The 20453-nt window shown below is 42.4% G+C and overlaps 1 protein-coding gene across 4 annotated transcripts in view; it reads left to right on the forward strand.

Moving 5' to 3' along the window:
* The window catches only part of Mettl8 (methyltransferase 8, methylcytidine), a 135534-nt gene that overhangs the window by 103348 nt on the left and 11733 nt on the right, over positions 1-20453 (forward strand). For 3 of the 4 annotated variants that reach the window (XM_004660241.2, XM_045147910.1, XR_006636818.1), the window contains exons 6-7: positions 9585-9648; positions 12792-12931. In XM_004660241.2, coding sequence (XP_004660298.2) covers positions 9585-9648; positions 12792-12931 — 204 coding nt within the window. Of the gene's footprint in view, positions 1-9584; positions 9649-12791; positions 12932-14906; positions 15029-20453 lie in introns of those variants that run through there. The other variant, XM_045147911.1, reaches the window with a different exon arrangement.

The raw sequence follows: 20453 nt of genomic DNA on the forward strand, positions 1-20453 counted from the left end.
TGTGCCACCTTGTACACCTGTGCAACCTTGCACACTTGCATCACCTTGTACGTCTGGCTTCCATGGGACCTAGAGAGTCAAACATGGGTCCTTAGGCTTCATAGGCAAGCTCTTTAACTGCTAAGCCATCTCTCCAGCCCCCATCAATGTGATTTTTTTATTGCTTAGGTTTTTTATGTTTTATTAGAATATATTTATAATACATAATCAGTTTATGATATTTTTATACATATATAACATTTTGATCATATTCAGTACCCTCTTGACCTAGAATTCACTAGGTAGTCTCTCAGGATTTCCTCAAACTCACAGCAGTCCTCCTACCTCTGCCTCTCTCTGGGATCAAAAGCATGTACTACCATGCCCCCCATATTTTTTATTTATTTATTCATTTATTAAATATTTTATTTTTATTTATTTATTTATGTGAGAGAGGGAAAGAGACAGAGTGAGAGAGAGGATGAACCGCTCTCTTCACTTTTGTCACATAGCTAGTTTCCTTCACCCCAGTGATGCCTGGACTCCAAATAAACACACACATATACTCTCCATTAGCAAGTTCCTTCACCCAGTGATACCTGAACTTCAAATAAACACATACATACCCTACATTGCCAATTGATTATGTTACTTACTCTATGGCTTATCTCAGGGTAGTTACTAAGCATGTCGTTTTTTGTTTTTGTTTTGTTTTGTTTTGTTTTGTTTTTAATTTTGCGACTCTCCAACCACTTTAAAAAAAAACTTTTCTTGTTTTTGTTTTTTGAGGTAGAGTCTTGCTCTAATCCAGGCTGACCTGGAATTAGTCCCAGGCTGGCCTCAAACTCACAATCCTCCAACCTAGCCTCCCAAGTGCTGGGATTCAAGGTGTGTGCCACCACGCCCAGCTCTAATCTCTCTTTATACTCCTTGAGTTATGTTCTATCCCATTTTCATTTCCCAAGTTGCCTGACAGCACAATATAGTTAGAGCTGTCATTCCACACTAGTTAGTTGTATTTTCAATTCTCTACTTTCTCCTTTCAACTAATAGTGACAAACTCGCGGTTCCTCACCGCCACTACTCCTTCAAGGTCTTGCTGTGTAGATCAGGCGGTTCTCAAACTCAAGGTCCTCCTGCCTCCAGGATTACAGGAATGTGCTACCACACTCATTTTTTTTTTAATTTTTATTTATTTATTTGAGAGCGACAGACACAGATAGAAAGACAGATAGAGGGAGAGAGAGAGAATGGGTGCGTCAGGGCTTCCAGCCTCTGCCAACGAACTCCAGACGCGTGCGCCCCCTTGTGCATCTGGCTAACGTGGGACCTGGGGAACCAAGCCTCGAACCGGGGTCCTTAGGCTTCATAGGCAAGCACTTAACCGCCAAGCCATCTCTCCAGCCCTACCACACTCATTTTTAACTCCTGTCTTCTGACTCTAAAAAATATATTTTATTTATTTATGTATTTATTTATTTATTTTAGTTTTTCAAGGTAGGGTTTTGCTATAGCTCAGAGTGACCTGGATTCACTATATAGTCTCAAGCTGGCCTTGAACTCACAGCACTCCTCCTTACCTCTGCCTCCCAAGTGCTGGGATTGAAGATGTGTACCACCACACCCAGCTTATTTAAATTTTATTTATTTACTTATGAGAGAGACAAGAGAGGCAGCTAGAGAGAAATGGGCACACCAGGGCCTTCAGCCACGGCAAATGAATTCCAGACACATATGTCACCTTGTGCATCTGGCTTACATGGGTCCTGGGGAATCAAACCTAAGTCCTTAGGCTTCACAGGCAAGTGCCTTAACTGCTAAGCCATCTCTCCAGCCCCATCTTCTGACTTTTTCTTCATGGCTGGGTTGTCTTTCTTTGCCTCATTCCCATATGTTAGAAATCACAGTAGCTCAATAACCTGGGATAATTAATTCATCTTCGAAGGCCAGCCAGCAATCAGCCTTCCAAAAGGAGGATTAGGCTTTTTTTCACCTCTTAAGAAATTATGTTTTATTACCTTTGGAGAGCATAGGATTAATGTTTTACATTTTCAGAATATTTTACCATAATTAGACCTCTGGAATTGAGAGGTCAGATCATTCTCTCAAGGATCATTTAGTTCTTAAACCCCCTGCTAAGAGAGTGCTTGCTGGTGTGATGGTAGTGGTGATGTGTACACCTGCTGGCTGGGAGAAGAGCCAAAGCAGTCAGCTGACTTTACAGAAGGACTGGAAAGTCACTGGGTGGTCACAAGACTTCAGTTTGCAATGCTGATGCCATGAGAATTCCATCTCAAAGGTCATGCTGCCACCCTGGTAGGGCACATGGCAAATGACACATGCTTTCCTTTAGCCTGTAAACCGTTCTGAATTGGGTTGGTATTCTACCCAATTCTACCCAACTAGTCAAAGGTGAATTCCAGACCATTTATAATGCAGTACATATACCAGGACCTATATAGGCATGAGTTACATAGACATTTTTTATTTTTTATTTTTTTATTTATTTATTTTTTTTTTTTGGTTTTTTGAGGTAGGGTTTCACTCTAGCCCAGGCTGACCTGGAATTCACTATGGAGTCTCAAGGTGGCCTCGAACTCACAGCGATCCTCTTACCTCTGCCTCCCAAGTGCTGGGATTAAAGGCGTGCGCCACCACACCCAGCCATTTTTTATTTTTTAAAAATTTTTTTTAATATATTTTTTAAAATTTTTTATTTATTTATTTGAGAGCGACAGACACAGAGAGAAAGACAGATAGAGGGAGAGAGAGAGAATGGGTGCGCCAGGGCCTCCAGCCACTGCAGATGAACTCCAGACGCGTGCGCCCCCTTGTGCATCTGGCTAACGTGGGACCTGGGGAGCCGAGCCTCAAACCAGGGTCCTTAGGCTTCACAGGCAAGCGCTTAACCACTAAGCCATCTCTCCAGCCCTACATAGACATTTTTAGAGCACCATGTTAGTTTTTAAGTGTCTGGAATGCAGAAATAGTACTTTAACATAATGATAATAATAACAGGAATACCACTACTACTACTAATAATAGCAGAGCTGGAGAGATGGTTTAGCAGTTAAGGCACTTGCCTGCTAAGCCTAAGGACCCAGGTTTGAGTCCCCAGAACCCATGTAAGCCAGATGCACATGATGGAGCATGCATCTGGAGTTTGTTTTCAGTGGTTGGAGGCCCTGACATGCTCATGCTCTCTCCCTCTCTCTCTTTCATAAATAAGTATTATTTTTTTAAAAAAATAATAATAGCAACCACAGTTATGGTAATGACTGATATTGGCTAAGCACTTACTCTTAAGTCAAGCACCTTTCTGGAAACATTACCAGGTGCATCCAAAACTACCTTAGATGCCAAGTTCATCTGTTTTAAAGACAAGGAACAGTTACAGAGAAGTAAGTAACTATCCTCAGTCACAGCTAAATGGCAGAGCCAGGAGTTAAACCTTTGGCAATCTGGTTCCAGAGCCTTCCTCCTCACCTGTAGACCACATATGCAGCCAAGTGATAACTGAGAACATTTCAAGCACATGGAATCACTCAGTAGATTACACGTCATAGCACTGTGGATTTCATGGGGAGCAACAAGGGTATATGCTAGATACAGTACCATGATTTTATTTATTTATTCTCTTACATTGTTTTCTTTTTAGACAAGGTCTCGCTATGTATCCTAGACTGGCCTTGAACTTAGAATCCTCTTGCCTCAATTTCCTGAGTGCTGGGGAATATAGTTGTATGTCACTGTGCCTAGAAAAGTATCATTTCTACATGAGACCAATGGGGGGGGGGTAAAAAAAAAGCAATGCAATCTTTAACATTGATTCAGTATTTTTCATATTCATGTTCTATTTACCAAACTTTGTCTAGATTGTAAATTAAAAATTCCTAATGTTGGGGCTGGAGAGATGGCTTAGCAGTTAAGGTGCTGCCAAAGGACCTTAGTTCGACTCCCCAGGGCCCATGTAAGCCCGATGCACAAGGTGACCATGCATCTGGAGTTTGTTTGCTGTGGCTGGAAGCCCTGGTGCACCCATTCTCTCCCTCTCTCCCTCTCCCTCTCTCTCTCTCTGCCTCTTGCCCTCTCTCAAATAAATAAATAAAAGTAAAATATTTAATTTTTTTTAAATCCCTAATGTCACAGAGTGAATGAATTATATGTGAACATGGGATTTATCAGTAAGTACCCTTTAAGAGTATAATGTTGCTGGGCATGGTGGTGCACGCCATTGATCCCAGCACTCGAGGGGCAGAGGTAGGAAGATCACTATGAGTTCAAGGCCAACCTGAGACTACATGGTGAATTCCAGATCAGCCTGGGCTAGAGTGAGACCTTACCTCAAAAAATCAAAAAACCAAATAATAATAATAATAATAATAATAATATATAAATGTGTAATGTTGCCAAGTTCACATTTGTGCCTGTAGTCCATACTTACTACCAGCTTGCTTAAAAAGCTTCTTGAATCAAATGCAAAGTCCTCATTTGTGACCCCAGCCCTGCCTACTTTAGGCTCTCAGGATCAGCGCTGCTGCTCATCCTGGCACGGGACCCCATCCCTAAACCTCTGCCCCGCTGCTGATTCTCGTCAGGCAGCAAGGCTGTGCTGTTTCTATAAAAGGTCTAAGACTTAACTCTGCAGGCTGCCAATCCTCTTCTTTGCCCTACGAAAGTGTATAAAACCAGGCCATCCAGTCAGTCCACAAGAGCTGGGACCAAACTTACACTTATTGTTTAAAATGCATTGACCTCCTTCTGTGATTCAGACCTTGTTCTCTCTCAGTAATACAATGCAAAAAGGATTGGATAGAATGATCAGAAAAGTACTGGCCCACAGAATTCATTGATTGCCTGCCCATGAGTAACAGGGTCCAGCCATCATTTCTAAATTTCAGATAAAGGCCAAGTGGAATTTTTTTTCAGTTTTTTAAATGTAAAAATATTTAGATTTAAAATAAAAATTTATTTATTTGCAAGGAGAGAGAAAATAAGGGCATGTCAGGGCCTTTAGCCACTTCAAACAAACTCCAGATGCATGCTCCATTTTGTGCATCTAGCTTCACTTGGGTTTTAAGGAATTGAATTTGGGTTGTTAGGTTTTGTAGGCAGGTTGCCTTAACCACTGAGTACTCTCTCCAGCCCCATACTCAGGTGTTTTTTGTTTTGTTTTGCTTTGCTTTTTATTATAATTATTATTGCTAACAATATATTTTGTATGGATACATCATGTGTTGGTACACTCTTTTCCCTGGTCCCTGCCTCCATTCTGTTGGGGATGCGCCTCATTGGGGTTGCAGGTATTCCCCATGGGGTTGTGGTTTAGGTATTGTGGGAGCAGCAGTCAGTTATTTGGGGGGGAGGGAATGCCTCTGGGCACGATGTCTCAACCTGTGGCTCTTACAATCTTTCCACCTCCTCTTCCGCAAAATTCCCTGAGCTGCAGTGGGTGAATTTTAAGTCTACATCCATGATGAGCTCTTAGGAGCCTCTGGATCTCTGCTTCCCTAAGTGTTGCGTGTCCTCAGGGTCTGTCTCCTTCACCCTGGTGCGGGTTTTCAGGTTCACCATGGAGGCAGCGCTCTTGCTGTTCTCCCCATTCCTCTGTGGTTTTAGCTGTGGCTTGGCTGAAATGTGAGGGGTACTTTATCTCCTCGGGTCTTGCTACCTTTCCACGTGCACACCCGCAGCCTCGGGAACAGGGGTTCCAGGAATTGGGGACCCAGGGGCCATTCAGTCAGTAAGGCAGAACAAGGGGCCCGCTGTAGCAAGCTCGCAGGGGTCCAGGCAGGCCCAAGCCAGCAAGCAGGGGAACCAACTGGGAACAAGGAAATCCACAGGATGCCCTCGGGAGCAGGGTATCCAGGAATTGGGGACCCAGCGGCACTTCCTTTTTTATTTTTTAATTTAATTTAATTTATTTATTTGGTTTTCAGAGGTAGGGTCTCACTAGAGCCCAGGCTGACCTGGTACTCACTCTGTAGCTCCAGGCTGGCCTTGAACTCACAGCAATCCTCCTGCCTCTGTCTTCCAAGTGCTGGGATTAAAGGTGTGTGCCACCACCCAGCATAGTGGAATATTCTTTTTTTTTTTTTTTTTTCCAACATAGGGTCTCACTCTAGCTCAGGCTGACCTGGAATTCACTAGGTAATCTCAGGGTAGCCTCAAATTCATGGCAATCCTCCTACCTCTACCTCTGGAGTGCTGGGATTAAAGGCATGCACCACCACACCTGGTCATAGTAGAATATTTTTTAAGTTCAAAGGAAGCTGATTGAAAATAGTCAGAAGTTTATATGGGTGAACATTCTCTTGCCAAAAAAATTGAGCTTAGGGCTGGAGAGATGGCTTAGCAGTTAAGGTACTTGCCTGCAAAAGCTAAAGGATTCAGGTTCAATTCCCCAGTACCCTTGTGTTGCAATCAGGTTTACATTGTTGGCAGAAATCACCCAACCAAGAGCAGCTTTTGGGGAAAAGGTTTATTTTGGCTTACAGACTCAAGGGGAAGCTCCAGGATGGCAGGGGAAAACGATGGCATGAGCAGAGGGTGGACATCACTCTCTGTCCAACATAAAGTGGACAACAGCAACAGGAGAGTGTGCCAAACACTGGCAAGGGGACACTGGCTATAATACCCATGAGCCTGCCCCCCAGAATACACTGCCTTCAGGAGGCGTTAATGCCTAAATCTCTGTCAGCTGGGAACCTAGCATTCAGAACACCTAAGTTTATGGGGGACACCTGACTCAAACAATCACATTCCGCCCTTGGCCCCCATAAACTGATAACCATCCATGATATAAAGTGCGTTGCATTCAGTCTATCTTTAAAAGTCCCCATAGTTTTTATCAATCCCAATGATGTTCATACATCCCCATAATACAAGGTCTTTTAACTGAGCCATAATACCAAAAAATCCCCCCCACAAGCCCATAATGGCACAGAATAAACATTTACACTGCAAAAGATGGCATTGGGCATAGCAAAGAAATATTCAACCAATACAAGATTTAAAACAACCAGGGCAAACATCAAACTCTGTAGCTCCAAGTCCAACAACTCTAGCCAGTGACAAGTCTCCAAGTCCGATAATTTTAGTCTCTGGAGTTCCAATTCTACCCCTCCAGGTAAGCTACTCAGAGTCCTAGAAAACTTCCTTGGGGCCGGCAGCTCTCCTTAGCAGCCATCTCATGGTCCTGGCATCTCCACTGGGTCTCCACTGCAACCCACTGTCCATCCTCACGGCTTCATTGAGTCTCCATGCAGGCATCCAGCAAACCTGCTTCACACTGCCCATGGCCATTTCCAAAACACAAGACTTTGTTACAAACTCAATGACCCTCTTTCCAGCATTTCTTATACTGCACAATACCAGGTAGGATGCCAAATTGTTAATCCAGGGAAAATAAAGCAGACTTTAAAGAATAGGGCACTCCTTGAGCACTCATGCCTCAAAAAAGAGTCTACATTCTTCCTGTTGCCCAAGTGCAGGTCAGCTAGCCCAGTCTCAAAATTTGTAATCTCAATTGCAGCTGAACAGGCAGCAGTTCACCCAAAGATTTCATTTTTTCTGTGCCATATCCCTCTTTTCACACCAGTTCATTTCTATGCAAAGCAACCCTGCACAACTTCTCAGGACATGGGCATAACAGCAAGCTTCTCACACAAACTGCTAGCCCAGTCCAAGCAAAGCTCTTTCTTATCCTCATAAGCCCAACCTCACAGTCCATAGTTCTTACTGCATCCAGGTCTTTCAGCTCTGACCAGAATAGTCTATCAAGCTGTATTTACAGCACTACAAGGCATCTCTTAGGCCAAGGTTTCAACTCCTTCCACATTCCTCTTGAAAATGAGCTCCAAAAGGCCAAAGCCACACAGTTGTGTCTAGCAGCTACGCCACTCTCAGTACCAACATTACTGTTGCAGTCATGTTCTCATTGCTGGCAAAAGCAATGAGCAGCTTGTGGGAAAAAAGGTTTATTTTGGCTTACAGGCTCAAGGAGATGCTCCACGATGGCAGGGAAAACAATGTCATGAGCAGAGGGTGGACATCACTTCCTGGCTAACGTCAAAGTGGGCAACAGGAACAGGAGAGTGTGCCAAACACTGGCAAGGGGACACTGGCTATAATGCCCATAAGCCTGCTCCCAACAATACACTCCAGGAGGCATTAGTTCCTAAATCTCCATTAGCTGGGAACCTAGCATTCAGAACACCTAAGTTTATGGAGGCACCTGAATCAAATCACTACACCAGGTAAAGCCAGATGTGCAAGGTGGTACATGAGTCTGGAGTTCATTTGCAATGGCTTAGGGGCCCTGGCCTGCCCATTCTTTCTCTCTCTCTCTTCCCTCTTTTCTCTCTCTTTCTCCCTCTCTCTCAAGTAAATAAAATAAATGAGTTCATATTATTAACATACTGTAAACAAAACAACAAATTTACTTAGAACCCACAAATAAGTGACAAATCTAGGATTGCAGCACCAGTCTACTTGTTTCCAGAATCCCTGCTCTTAAACTGTTTAGACAGATTCATTTTACTGCCTCATATTCTCATCCCTGGTAAATAGACGAGGTTTAATAAATGTTTGACATGAACATGAAAAGACAGCTAAGAATTAGTATATTCGTGTTTAATGGTTTTTAGAAGTAGTATTGCTAGGAAGAGTGGTTCATTCCTTTAATCCCAGCCATCCAGGAGCCAGAGGTAGGCATATCATGATGAATCTAAGACAAGCTTGGGCTACAGATAGAGAGTGAGTCCCAGTTCAGCCTGAATTCAAATGAGTCTCTGCCTCAAAAAAAAAGAAAGAAAGAAAGAAAGAAAGAAAAAGAAAAAGAAAGAAAGAAAAGAAAAGGTTGTTTAGGGCTGGAGAAATGGATTAGTGGTTTAGTGGTTAACATGCTTGCCTATAAAGCTAAAGGACCTAGGTTCGATTCTGCAGTGCCCATGTAAGCCAGATACACAAGGTGACACATGCATCTGGAGATCATTTGCAGCAAATGAAGGCCCATTCTCTCTCTCTCTCTCTCTCTTTCTCTCAAATAAATAAAATAAAAATTTTAAAGGTTGTTTATATATATCATTATTAACATAAATGTCTTTCTGCCCATGATGACATCAGAGCTTATATCATGAAGGCCTATAAGCCAAATGAGTTGCACAGAAAGGAGGGAGAGTGAAGGGACGCAGGTCTGAGCATCACTGGAGAAAGGTAGAACTCAGCCCGGCTAAGAGCAGCTTCAGGACATGCTGACCAAGGTAGAAAAGAAAGGAGGAAGGTGGAGGACAGGAATGTGGCCTTTGTGATAAGAAACAAGGCAAGCAGGCCCAAGCCCAAGTGATGAGGGACCTTAAACCAGGACAGGGGTTTAAGAGCTACCCTGTGATGATACCTTTGAGACAGTGCTGGTTCCAAAGTGGCCCAAAGGCACCCACGTGCCAAGATAGGAAAGAAACAGTGTGGAAAATGAAGAAAAGACAAGCCAGTGTCCTCTAAGATTCTCTTAAAGAAATATCAACAAATCACGCCTACAATATCTTTGCTTCTCTAATTTGAACATATCCAGACCCTAGAGTTAAATCTTTCTTCCATTTTCATAGGAACATTCCAGAATCCTTCCTCTATTGCTGTGATTTTGCCTCTGGTGCTGTGGAACTTATAAAGGTATGTCCTATAGTTTCTTTTAAGGGAGGTATATAAAGTTCTAATTGATTTGCTTTTTAATTATTTCTTGTGAAATGTTTCTGGATTAAATGTGATGATTTTTAAGTAAGATTTTGCAATTTCTGGAAATTGTATCACCTGATGCCAAACTTATTACTTGCCATAAAACAAGAGAGGTTGTTTCAAAATGAGAAGTAATCTCAAGGGACAAGTAGACCTAGCAAGGCCATCAGCACCCAAGGGTGGCCAGAAGGGTACCAACTTACAAAGTTCAGACTATACATACATATTTATATACTATACATATATATACACTTGAATTGTCATGAATTGTTTAAGTTCAAAGGAACCCAATTAAAAGTAGTCATAGCCAAGTGTGGTGGTACACACCTTTAATCCCAGCACTCAGGAGGCAGAGGTAAGAGGATTGCAGTGAGTTTGAGGCCACCCTGAGACTATAGAGTGAATTCCAGGTCAGCCTGAGCTAGAGAGAGACCCTACCTCAAAAAACCAAAAAGAAAAAAAAAAGTAATCATAATTACTGTACGGGTAAACAACTTCCCAGCCCCAAACTGAACATTTTTTGTGGTTTATTTTTATTTATTTGAAGCAACAGACAGAGAGAGAGCAAGAGGCAGAGTGAGAGAGAGTGAGTGAGAGAGGGCACACCAGGGCCTCCAGCCACTTCAAACGAACTCCAGATGCATGCACCACCTTGTGCATCTGGCTTACGTGGGTACTAGGGAATCAAGCCTCGAACCAGGGTCCTTAGGCTTCACAGGCAAGCACTTAACCACCAAGCCATTTCTCCAGCCTGAAACTGAAAATTTTAATTAAACCCTACAAGAAGGTGTCATTAACATCTGTGTTTCTCATGCCTAACACACAATCTAACATACAGTAAGTATTCATTAAATTAACTTTTAAAAAATTATGTTTTTTTAATGTTTTATTTATATATTTGAGAGAGACAAAGAAAGACACAGAGAGAGAATAGGCACTCTAGGGCTTCTAACCATTGCAAACAGACTCCAGACTCATGTACCACCTTGTGCTTCTAGCTTTATGTGGTTACTGAGGAATTGAACGTGGGTCCTTAGGCCTTGCAGGCAAATGCCTTAACCACTAAGCCATCTCTTCAGCCCTAAATTAACATTTTTGAAACAAGAAATTCTGAGAGGGCTGAAGGGATCGCTTAGCTATTAAGGTATTTGCCTACAAAGCCAAAGGACCCAGGTTTAATTCTCCAGGACCCATGTTAGCCAGATGCACAAGGGGGTGCACGTGTCTGGAGTTCATTTTCAGTGGCTGGAGGCCCTGGTGCCCCATTTTCTCTCTCTCTCCTTCTTTCTCTGTCAAATAAATAAATAAATAAATAAAAATATTAAAAAAAGAAATTCTGAGAAGATAATTAATTAATATGAATCTAAAATGTCCTAGACTATAAGGAAAACAGTGGGAACCTGGGCTCGTTACACAAATCCCTGAATGTTAGCTAGCTTACCTTAGAATTAAAAGACAAGTTCGGGAAATGGAAAAGGGAAAAATATTGTGCTAACAAAAATGTGTGAGAGGGCTAGAGAGATTGCTTAGTGGTTAAGGCACTTGCCTATGAAGCCTAAGGACCCAGGTTTGATTCCTCAGTAAATACATAAACCAGATGTGCAAGGTGGTACACACATCTGGAGTTCATTTGTAGTGGCTGGAGGCTCTGACATGCCCAATCTCTCTACCTGCCTCTTCCTCTTTGTTTTCCTCTCTCAAATAAATAATAAAAATAAAAAAAATAAAAGGTTTTAAAATATGTGTAAAAAACAGATAAACTTCATTTCTAATAAGATTATATATTGTAGACATTTCCTAAAATAATAATAAAAAGCCTGAAGAGAAAGAAAAATAATACGCCTGTAATCACATTTCTCGGATGAATCAGTGTAAATGTGTTGATGCCTTCCTCTCTGATGTTGATGCTGCAAATTGTGTATGGTGTTACTTAACGCAATTTTAAAAATAACCTTCTTGAAAAGTAGTTCACATACCATTCCACTTTGGAGTGTACAACTCAGTAGCTTTTAGTGTATTTACAGACTTGTATAATCATCACCATTATCTAATTTTGAATATACAGTGGCAGCTAGTAGTACCTTAAGGCAAAGATGACAGGGAGAACGCAGCGGGAGATGTGAGGGACTGTCTCAGGACTTCGGGAAGAACACAGGGTGAGCTCCGGCAGACGTAGAAGCCACGCCACTGCTACTTGGAAAAGGGGACTAGGAAGAAGATCTGCTGTCACATCCAAGTGCTAGGCTTAATTTTTTAAAATTATTTTTGTTTATTTTTATTTGTTTCTTTGAGAGCGACAGGCAGACAGAGAGAGAGAGAGAGAGAAAGAATGGGCACGCCAGGGCCTCCAGCCACTGAAAATGAACTCCAGATGCGTGCGCCCCCTTGTGCATCTGGCTAACGTGGGTCCTGGGAAATCGAGCCTCGAACCGAGGTCCTTAGGCTTCACAGGCAAGCGCTTAACCTGCTAAGCCATCTCTCCAACCCCTTTTTATTTTAAGTCAGCTTAAAACAACCTAGCAGAATAAGGAACTGGAAATGAAGTGCATTCAGGTTTACAGAGAAGAAAGCTTCGGGGAATAAAAGAATTTTTTTAACTTTATATTGACAACTCCCATAAATGTAGACAATATACCATAATCAAAAATCCTCTTCTACCAGCCTTCCCTGTTGCCCCCCCTGAGCCCCTCCTCCACCAAATCCCATCTCTCCAACTAGTTTCTTCTATTTTGATGTTAAGAATTTTGTTTTGTAAGAATTTTTTTTTTCCTTAAAAAAACTTGGGAAGGGCTGGAGAGATGGCTTAGCGGTTAAGAGCTTGCCTGTGAAGCCTAAGGACCCCGGTTCGAGGCTCCGTTCCCCAGGTCCCACGTTAGCCAGATGCACAAGGGGGCGCATGCGTCTGGAGTTCGTTTGCAGAGGCTGGAAGCCCTGGCGCGCCCATTCTCTCTCTCTCCCTCTATCTGTCTTTCTCTCTGTGTCTGTCGCTCTCAAATAAATAAATAAATAATTAAAAAAAAAAAAAAACTTGGGAAGTCAGCTAACTCCTCTTCCTGCTTTTTGTTCCTTCCTCACGGCAGTCACATTCTTCCTTCCGAGCAGCCCAGTGCTACGCCTTTGTTCATGACGTGTGCGAGGACGGCTTGCCCTACCCTTTTCCAGATGGGATCCTGGACGTCATTCTCCTCGTCTTTGTGCTCTCTTCTATTCATCCTGACAGGTAAATGAAGACAAAAGGGCAAAGCAAACGTGTACAGCTCCTTTATCAGCGGTGGGTTTTAGAACTCTCAAGGCACAACTGACAACTCCCAAATTTATTATTTAGCGAGCTACGTTATGTATAATGTGCAACCTTTTAAATGCAGTGTTTCCTTTCTTCACACCCTTAGAAAGAAACTGGTCAGACTGCTTCATTAGCAAGCTTTCTGTCACTGTCAGGATGAAGCGAGCATACTCTGGCAAGACACATACCTATTAAAAGTGACAGGGCTTCAAGGAAATTACAAATTCAGAGCAGCCTAAATAGACTCCCAGGAGGCAAAGTGTACTTGGTGATCAGAAACAAACATCTTTGATTTAGCATCTTCTTGAATGTTCGGGAAGAGGTAGCTGTGGTTCTGTGTGGCTTCACACAGGTCTGATGATAGGTTTTAAAAATTATTTTATAAGAAGCCCACTAAGGAATAGAGGTTATAGTGGTTTGAGCCTTTATGATCTAAGATAGGCGAGGAGCCATCATTTATAAATATGGAAGTGTTTTATGGATGTACTTACTTTTGTAGTGCTAGGGATCAGCCCCGAAGCCTTGGGCATAATGCCAGGCATGTCACTTTTGAGACAAGGTCTCTCCGTATGGCCCACACTAGCCTTAAACTCACTATGTGTCCCTGGCTGACCTCAAGCTCTCAGAAACCCTCTTGCCTCTGCTGTCCAAGCCCTGGAGTTACAGGTGCGTCCCACCGTGCCCAGTAGCACTTGCTCTTTCTCATAAGGTTTCTCGAGCCTGGCTTTGCATAGCCCCGCAAGTAGGAGACACAGGTTGGGATCCACACCCCTTCCTTTCTGAATACGCCTCTTTCCCCCAAAATTGCAGTCACCACGTGCTCCTTTCTTTGCAGTTATGAAGTCTCTAGGACCTTTACAGTCTTTTTAGTTCTCAAAGACGAGCACCTAATTACTTAAGGGGAGCAAATTAGATTTCCAAATTAATTCAAAAGAAAGTTATATTTACACTTGGTAAGTATATCAGGTTCCATAAAGCCATTTTTTTCCTCTCAGCTTCTATAACAGTTATTTTCCGCAAACCTGTTAATCTGTTGGCATTATCAGAGTACTAGTAGAAAGATGTCATTGATGTATTTTATTTCCTTATATGAATAGTTAAAAGGATACTGTAGGTGGATAAGAGCTAGATTTCCTATTTGGTACTCTTAACAGGAAATGTATAAATTCTAAATAAGACTGCAAAAAGACTATCTGAAATTAGATAATGTATTTTCTCGTGATTTGAATTTAATGTTAATGAGAAGGGGAAGCAGTTATCTTGGGAAGATTGCTTTTATTCTCTGGATTTTCATTCTGTTTATTACAAAATAAATTCTGATGTATTATGACAGTGCCATTTTTTTTTTAACCTACATTGAAGTAATCTAAACAAACAGAAGGTGAGCGAGCTGGGTGCCGTATGCACACCTGTAGCCCCATCTACTCAGAAGGTTAAAACAAAAGGACCACCTGAGCTCTTGAGGTTTGAGAACAATCTGGACAAAAATGAGATCCTCTGCCTCAAATTTTTTAAATTAAAAATATGAATGACTAGAAGAACATCCATAGTAGAGAAATAATCCAGTAGTGGCTTTAGGATCATTTGGGACTATAGTTATGGATTTGCCTCCAAAATGTTCTAGAAACATAGCTTATTAGCAGCTTGTAAAATGTAAATACAAAGACATGGCAGTAATTCAGCTACACCCTGAGTCTGGGGGTTCTAGCTTAAATGGAAATAAATTGGAGGCTACAAAAGAAATCTAATGTTCTTCCCCCTATACACTCCAATATCCAGGCATAGAGTGCTTATGTCTCTTTTCCTCTCACTCCGCAGAAAGATAGGAAGGACAGCAGTGAGCCAGTGTAGGAGAAAGAAAGGGAAGAGACTGTATCACATTCTTGTCTTGTTCACGTCATTCCCCGCCCAGCCCCCACTGCAGGTCTCAGGAACTGCACGCAGCCTGAACAGACAGGAGCAAGAGCGTCGGTCCCCCAGCCACGAGCACAGACAATACACCGTAGCTGCAGGAAGGGGTTTGCAGAAGGATCTGGCATTTTGAAGCACTTCTTTTTTATTTTTTTCTGTACTTAAAACATTTTTGCTTGTGTGTACAATGTGCTGCGTGCGCGCACGCACGCACGCGCGTGTGTATGTGTGTGTGTTTGTGTATATGTGTGGTCTGTGCACCAGTATGTGCCCTTTTGGCACCTCGTGGGCTCACCTGTGGTGGGATGGCTCACCTGAAGTGCTATGGCTTTTCCTCCTGCTCTTGTTTTGAACCACAGTCTCTCTTTACTGATTCCAAAGCTTGCAGGACTCCTAAGAGTCTCTGGTCTCTGCTGTGACCGTGGTTACACGTGCACCTTTTACGTGGGATCTGGAGATTAGAACTTGGGCAGTCTCAGACTCCCTCGGGCGCCCATGCTTGGGCAGGAAGCACACTTTCCTGCTGAGCCACCTCTCTAGTCCTGAGTTTTCATTTCATCCTTGTTTTGCTAATAATTCCAGATATTTTGCTCGGTACTTACAAAATAAACCCTGAAAGTGTGTATTGTAAGGCTTATGTTTGTGTTTTTTTTTTTCATTGAAGAACCCAAGGATATAAGCACAGTATGAAAATTACCTGTAATAAACAAGGAAAAATACTTTTCACTTTCTTACATTTATTTTTTTTTCCCCCGGGAATAAAACCCAGGGCCTTACACATGTGAAGCAAGTGTTCTACCACTGAATATAACCCCAGCTTATGTTCCAGGTTTTGTTTTTGCTTTTTGTTTTTTTTGAGGTAGGGTCTCACTATAGTCCAGGCTGGCCTGGAAATCACTATGTAGTCTCAGGGTGGCCTTAAACTTCCAGCTATCCTCCTACTTCTGCCTCCCAAGTCCACCACCATGCCCAGCTCTGTTTCAAGTTTTAAAAATAACTTTTTAGCCGGGTGTGGTGGCACATGCCTTTAATCCCAGCACTTGGGAGGCAGAAGTAGGAAGATCACCGTAAGTTCAAGGCCACCCTGAGACTACACAGTGAATTCCACGTCAGCCTGAGCTAGAGTGAGACCCTACCTCAAAAAAGAACAAAACACAAAACAAAACAAAAGAACTTTTTACCTAGTCATGTCACCTCTTTCTGTTATATATCTCCCCTATTTTCTTTTTTTTTTTTTTTCTCATTATTTCCTTCCTTCACAGCATGACATGATCTAGCTTTCATCTCACTGCTTCACTCATCAGGTGTTTTGTTTTTTATTTTTTGGTTTTTCACCACCATGTCTGGCTTTCATCAGGTATTTTAATTAGAAGGAATCACAGATTGTCTGACCTATGAAGGCTGAGGCAGAAGGACTGATACAAGTTCAAGACCATCCTGAGCTGCAGTTAAGGCCTGAACTCAAAAATAAGAAATAAAAATAACGGCCAGGCATGGTGGCATATATATGCCTTTAATCCCAGCTCTCGGGAGGCAGAGGTAGGAGGATCGCTGTGAGTTCAAGGCCACCCTGAAACTACATAGTCAATTCCAGGTCAGCCTGTGCTAGAATGACACCCTACCTCAAAAAGAAAAAAGGAAGAAAGAAAAGAAAGTTAAAAAAAAAAAAAAAGAACAAGAAACCAGAGGCAAAGACTTAAAATATAGGCTGTGCGTTTCCTCCTCTGGCAGACACTGGTAATCAAGTCTGTACTCTGGTTGGCATGAGTCCTTCTCGGTCAAGCTCTGTAGGTAGCTCATGCCACTCACTCTGCATTGGTAGGAGATCCAGACCTTTTCAGTCCCTGATCCATAATTACAGATAGGCCATATAACCAGAAGCACAAAATTAAGAACAGTCTGAAGATGTAGTATTTACTGCCATTTTCATAGAATAAATAGTAACAGGAAGAAAACAAGAGCTTCCAAGTATTGGTCTGGGAATTGGGGCAGGACTACAGTCTAAAGAGGCAGAGAGTAAGGAGTAGAGGATTCTTTACGAGGTAACCATGTAAACAAGGGCACAGGCCACAGAGCCAGCGCATCAGCGTTTGGCTAGAAGAGATGCCATCAGGTGAGAAACAGTGGAAAATTTGTTGGAAGGATTCATTGGGGTCAGTAATAGAGGCTCTTAAGGCCCCTAATAAAAAGTAAAATGGTAGCCGGGCTTGGTAGTGCACACCTTTAATCGCAGCACTCGGGAGGCAGAGGTAGGAGGATTGCCGTGAGTTCGAGGCCACCCTGAGACTCCATAGTGAATTCCAGGTCAGCCTGGGCTACAGTGAGACCCTATCTTGAAAAAAAAAAAAAAAGTGAAATGGTGCCCTATGGATTAAAATAATGAAACTTTAACAAAACCTTTGAGGGTTTCTTTCTTTCTTTCTCTCTTTCCTTCTTTCTTTTTCTTTTTTTGTTTGTTTTAGAGAGAGACAGTAAGAGAGAATTGGCATGGCAAGGCCTTAGCCATTGCAACCAAGCTCCAGATGCGTGCCCCTTGTGCTTACGTGTGACCCCGTGTCACCTTGTACATCTGGCTTATGTGGGTTCTGAGGAGTCAAACCTGAGTCCGTAGGCTTTGCTGCAGGCAAGCGCCTTAACTGCTAAGCCATCTCTCCACCCAACCCTTGTGTTTTTTTTTTTTTTGCATATTTTTATTTTTTAAATTTTTATTAACATTTTCCATGATTATAAAATATATCCCATGGTAATTCCCTCCCTCCCCACCCCCACACTTTCCCGTTTGAAATTCCATTCTCAATCATATTACCTCCCCATTACAATCATTGTAATTACATATATACAATATCAACCTATTAAGTATCCTCCTCCCTTCCTTTCTCCACCCTTTATGTCTCCTTTTCAACTTACTGGCCTCTGCTACTAAGTATTTTCATTCTCACACAGAAGCCCAGTCATCTGTAGCTAGGATCCCCATATGAGGGAGAACATGTGGCGCATGGCTTTCTGGGCCTGGGTTACCTGACTTAGTATAATACTTTCCAGGTGTGTTTTGTTTTTAATATTTGTATTGATTTACTTGCAAGCAGAGAGAGATAGAGAAGAGAAAGATACAGAATGGGTGTGTCAGGACCTCTGGCCACTCACTGCAAATGAATTCCAGATGCATTGCTACCTTTTGCATCTGCCTTTATGTGCGTTCTGGGGAATCTAACCTGGGTCCTTTGTATTTGCTGGCAGGCACCTTAACCACTAAACAGTCCCTCCAGCCCAAGCCCTTGTTTTCAGCCAAGTAGCTCATTGGTAGTATGCAGGAAGATTGACAAGAAGGGGTGTGAGGAGATTGGGGGTTGTACTAAGCAGTTAATAATGGGAAAGAAAATCTCAAAAGATAAAAGGAGAAAAAGGGAATTTGCTAACCACATGGAAAGGATAGTGGGAGAAAAGAAAAATCTCTCCTTCATGAGGTAAGTGACACAGGTGTCTTTGAACTAAAGAACTCAGATGGAGATGAGCTAACTTAGAAGAAAGACAATCTATCTCTGTGAAGATGTTGTATATTTGGGCATGGCTCTGCCACAGTTTCTGTTTTTCAGGAAAAAGGAAGTAGCTTCACCATTTTTTTTTTTCTCTCAGAAGCACCTTACTTAAGTGCCAATATCAGGAAACATTTGTGGGTTTGTTTCTTTCTTTCATTGATTCAGGGTCTTAACTGTATAGCTGAGTCTGTCCTGGTATTTCCTCTGTAGCCCACATTGACCTAGAACCCGTGGTCTAGAACCCGTGATCCAGCGACCTCGGCATCCAGAGTACTGGGATTACAGGCATGCACCACCACACCCAGCTTAATATTTGTGATTTTGCAGATCAGCTTTGACATCATACATCAATCTCTGTGAAATTCCCACTGTAATTATGGACTTCTGGAAACTGCTAGACTTCTGAAGTGTCCATTTCACAAGTTGATGCCTTTTTTTTTTCTTTTTACATAAAATACTTTTTGTTGCTATTACATTTATGATTTAGGTTTCTTTTTGTTGTTGTTGTTTTTAAAATTTTACTTTTTATTGACAACTTCCATAATTATAGGCAATAATCCATGGTAACTCCCTTCTTCCCCTACTTTCCCCCTTTGAAACTCCACTCTCCATCCTAAACCTTCCCCTTCTCAATCAGTCTCTCTTTTATTTTGATGTCATGATCTTTTCCTCCTATTATGATGGTCTTGTGTAGGTAGTGTCAGGCACTGTGAGCCATTTTGTGTCTGGAGGAACACGTTGTAAGGAGTCCTATCCTTCCTTTGGCTCTTACATTCTTTCCGCCACCTCTTCCACAATGGACCCTAAACCTTGAAAGTTGTGATAGAGATATTTCAGTGCCAAGCACTCCCTTGTCACTTCTTCTCACCACCAAGAGGCCTTCTGAGTCATCCCAAGGTCACTGCCATCTGAAAAGAGAAGCTTCTTTAACCAAAAGTGAGAGTAGCATTAATATGAGTGTGAACATTAAAAGGAGTATTTACTGGGCAGTTTGATGAGCATAGTATATACATTTAGCCAGACACCAGCAACATCACACCCCTAGGGCTCATGACTACCCCATCGTAGATTTTCATTATCAGGAATGTATTCTCTCCCATGGAGCAGGCCTCCAGTCCAATTAGAGGGTGGTTGGTTTCCCCCATAACAGACATGCCATTATTGCACCTGTTGGTTCATTTGGTCTAGCTGGCCAATTTTAAGGCATGCAGTGTCCACTGTTGAGTATCTTCACTGGTGATTTCTCTCTCTCCCCCTTGATCTACATGCAACATAGCTTTTTCCAGTTTTCTATCACCTGGTCTACATGGAGGAGGTTTTCAGCTCAGTTCCTACAGGATTTCTCAGTGACTTTGTAGCCCAAGTATGTGGAGTCTTCAGCAATAGGGTCTTACCATCTGCGGTGGTTTGATTCAGGTGTCCCCCATAAACTTAGGTGTTCTGAATGCTAGGTTCCCAGTTGATGGAGATTTGGGAATTAATGCCTCCTGGAGGGAGTGTATTGTTGGGGGCGGGCTTAAGGTCTTTATAGCCAGGTTCCCCATGCCAGTGTTTGGAACACCCTCCTGTTGCTGTGTCCCACCTTATGTTGGCCAGGGGGTGATGTCCACCCTCTGCTCATGCCATCGTTTTCCCCTGCCATCGTGGAGCTTCCCCTCGAGCCTGTAAGCCAAAATAAATCTCTTTTTTCCCAGAAGCTGCTCTTGGTTGGGTGATTTCTAACAGCAATGTGAACCAGGCTGCTACACCATCTCATCTATTCCTGATAGGAAACCAAGAGCCTTGGCAATGGCCTGTGATGTTTTGAGGGTATCAGTGACCTCCCTAGCTAACAACTCACTGGAAGGTATCCCATCCCTGGCACTGAAAAATTTTCTAGTAACAATCTATGGTTTCTGGGTGTTCCATTATCTAAAAAAGTAGGTTTCCATATGACTTATTCATACCCTCTTAGATTTTGATTAGCCCTCCCCCACCTTTCCTTTACTCAATCCCTTCCCCTGACCTCACTT

The sequence above is a fragment of the Jaculus jaculus genome, chromosome 4, assembly GCF_020740685.1.
Source record: "Jaculus jaculus isolate mJacJac1 chromosome 4, mJacJac1.mat.Y.cur, whole genome shotgun sequence".
Taxonomy (NCBI): Eukaryota; Metazoa; Chordata; class Mammalia; order Rodentia; family Dipodidae; genus Jaculus; species Jaculus jaculus.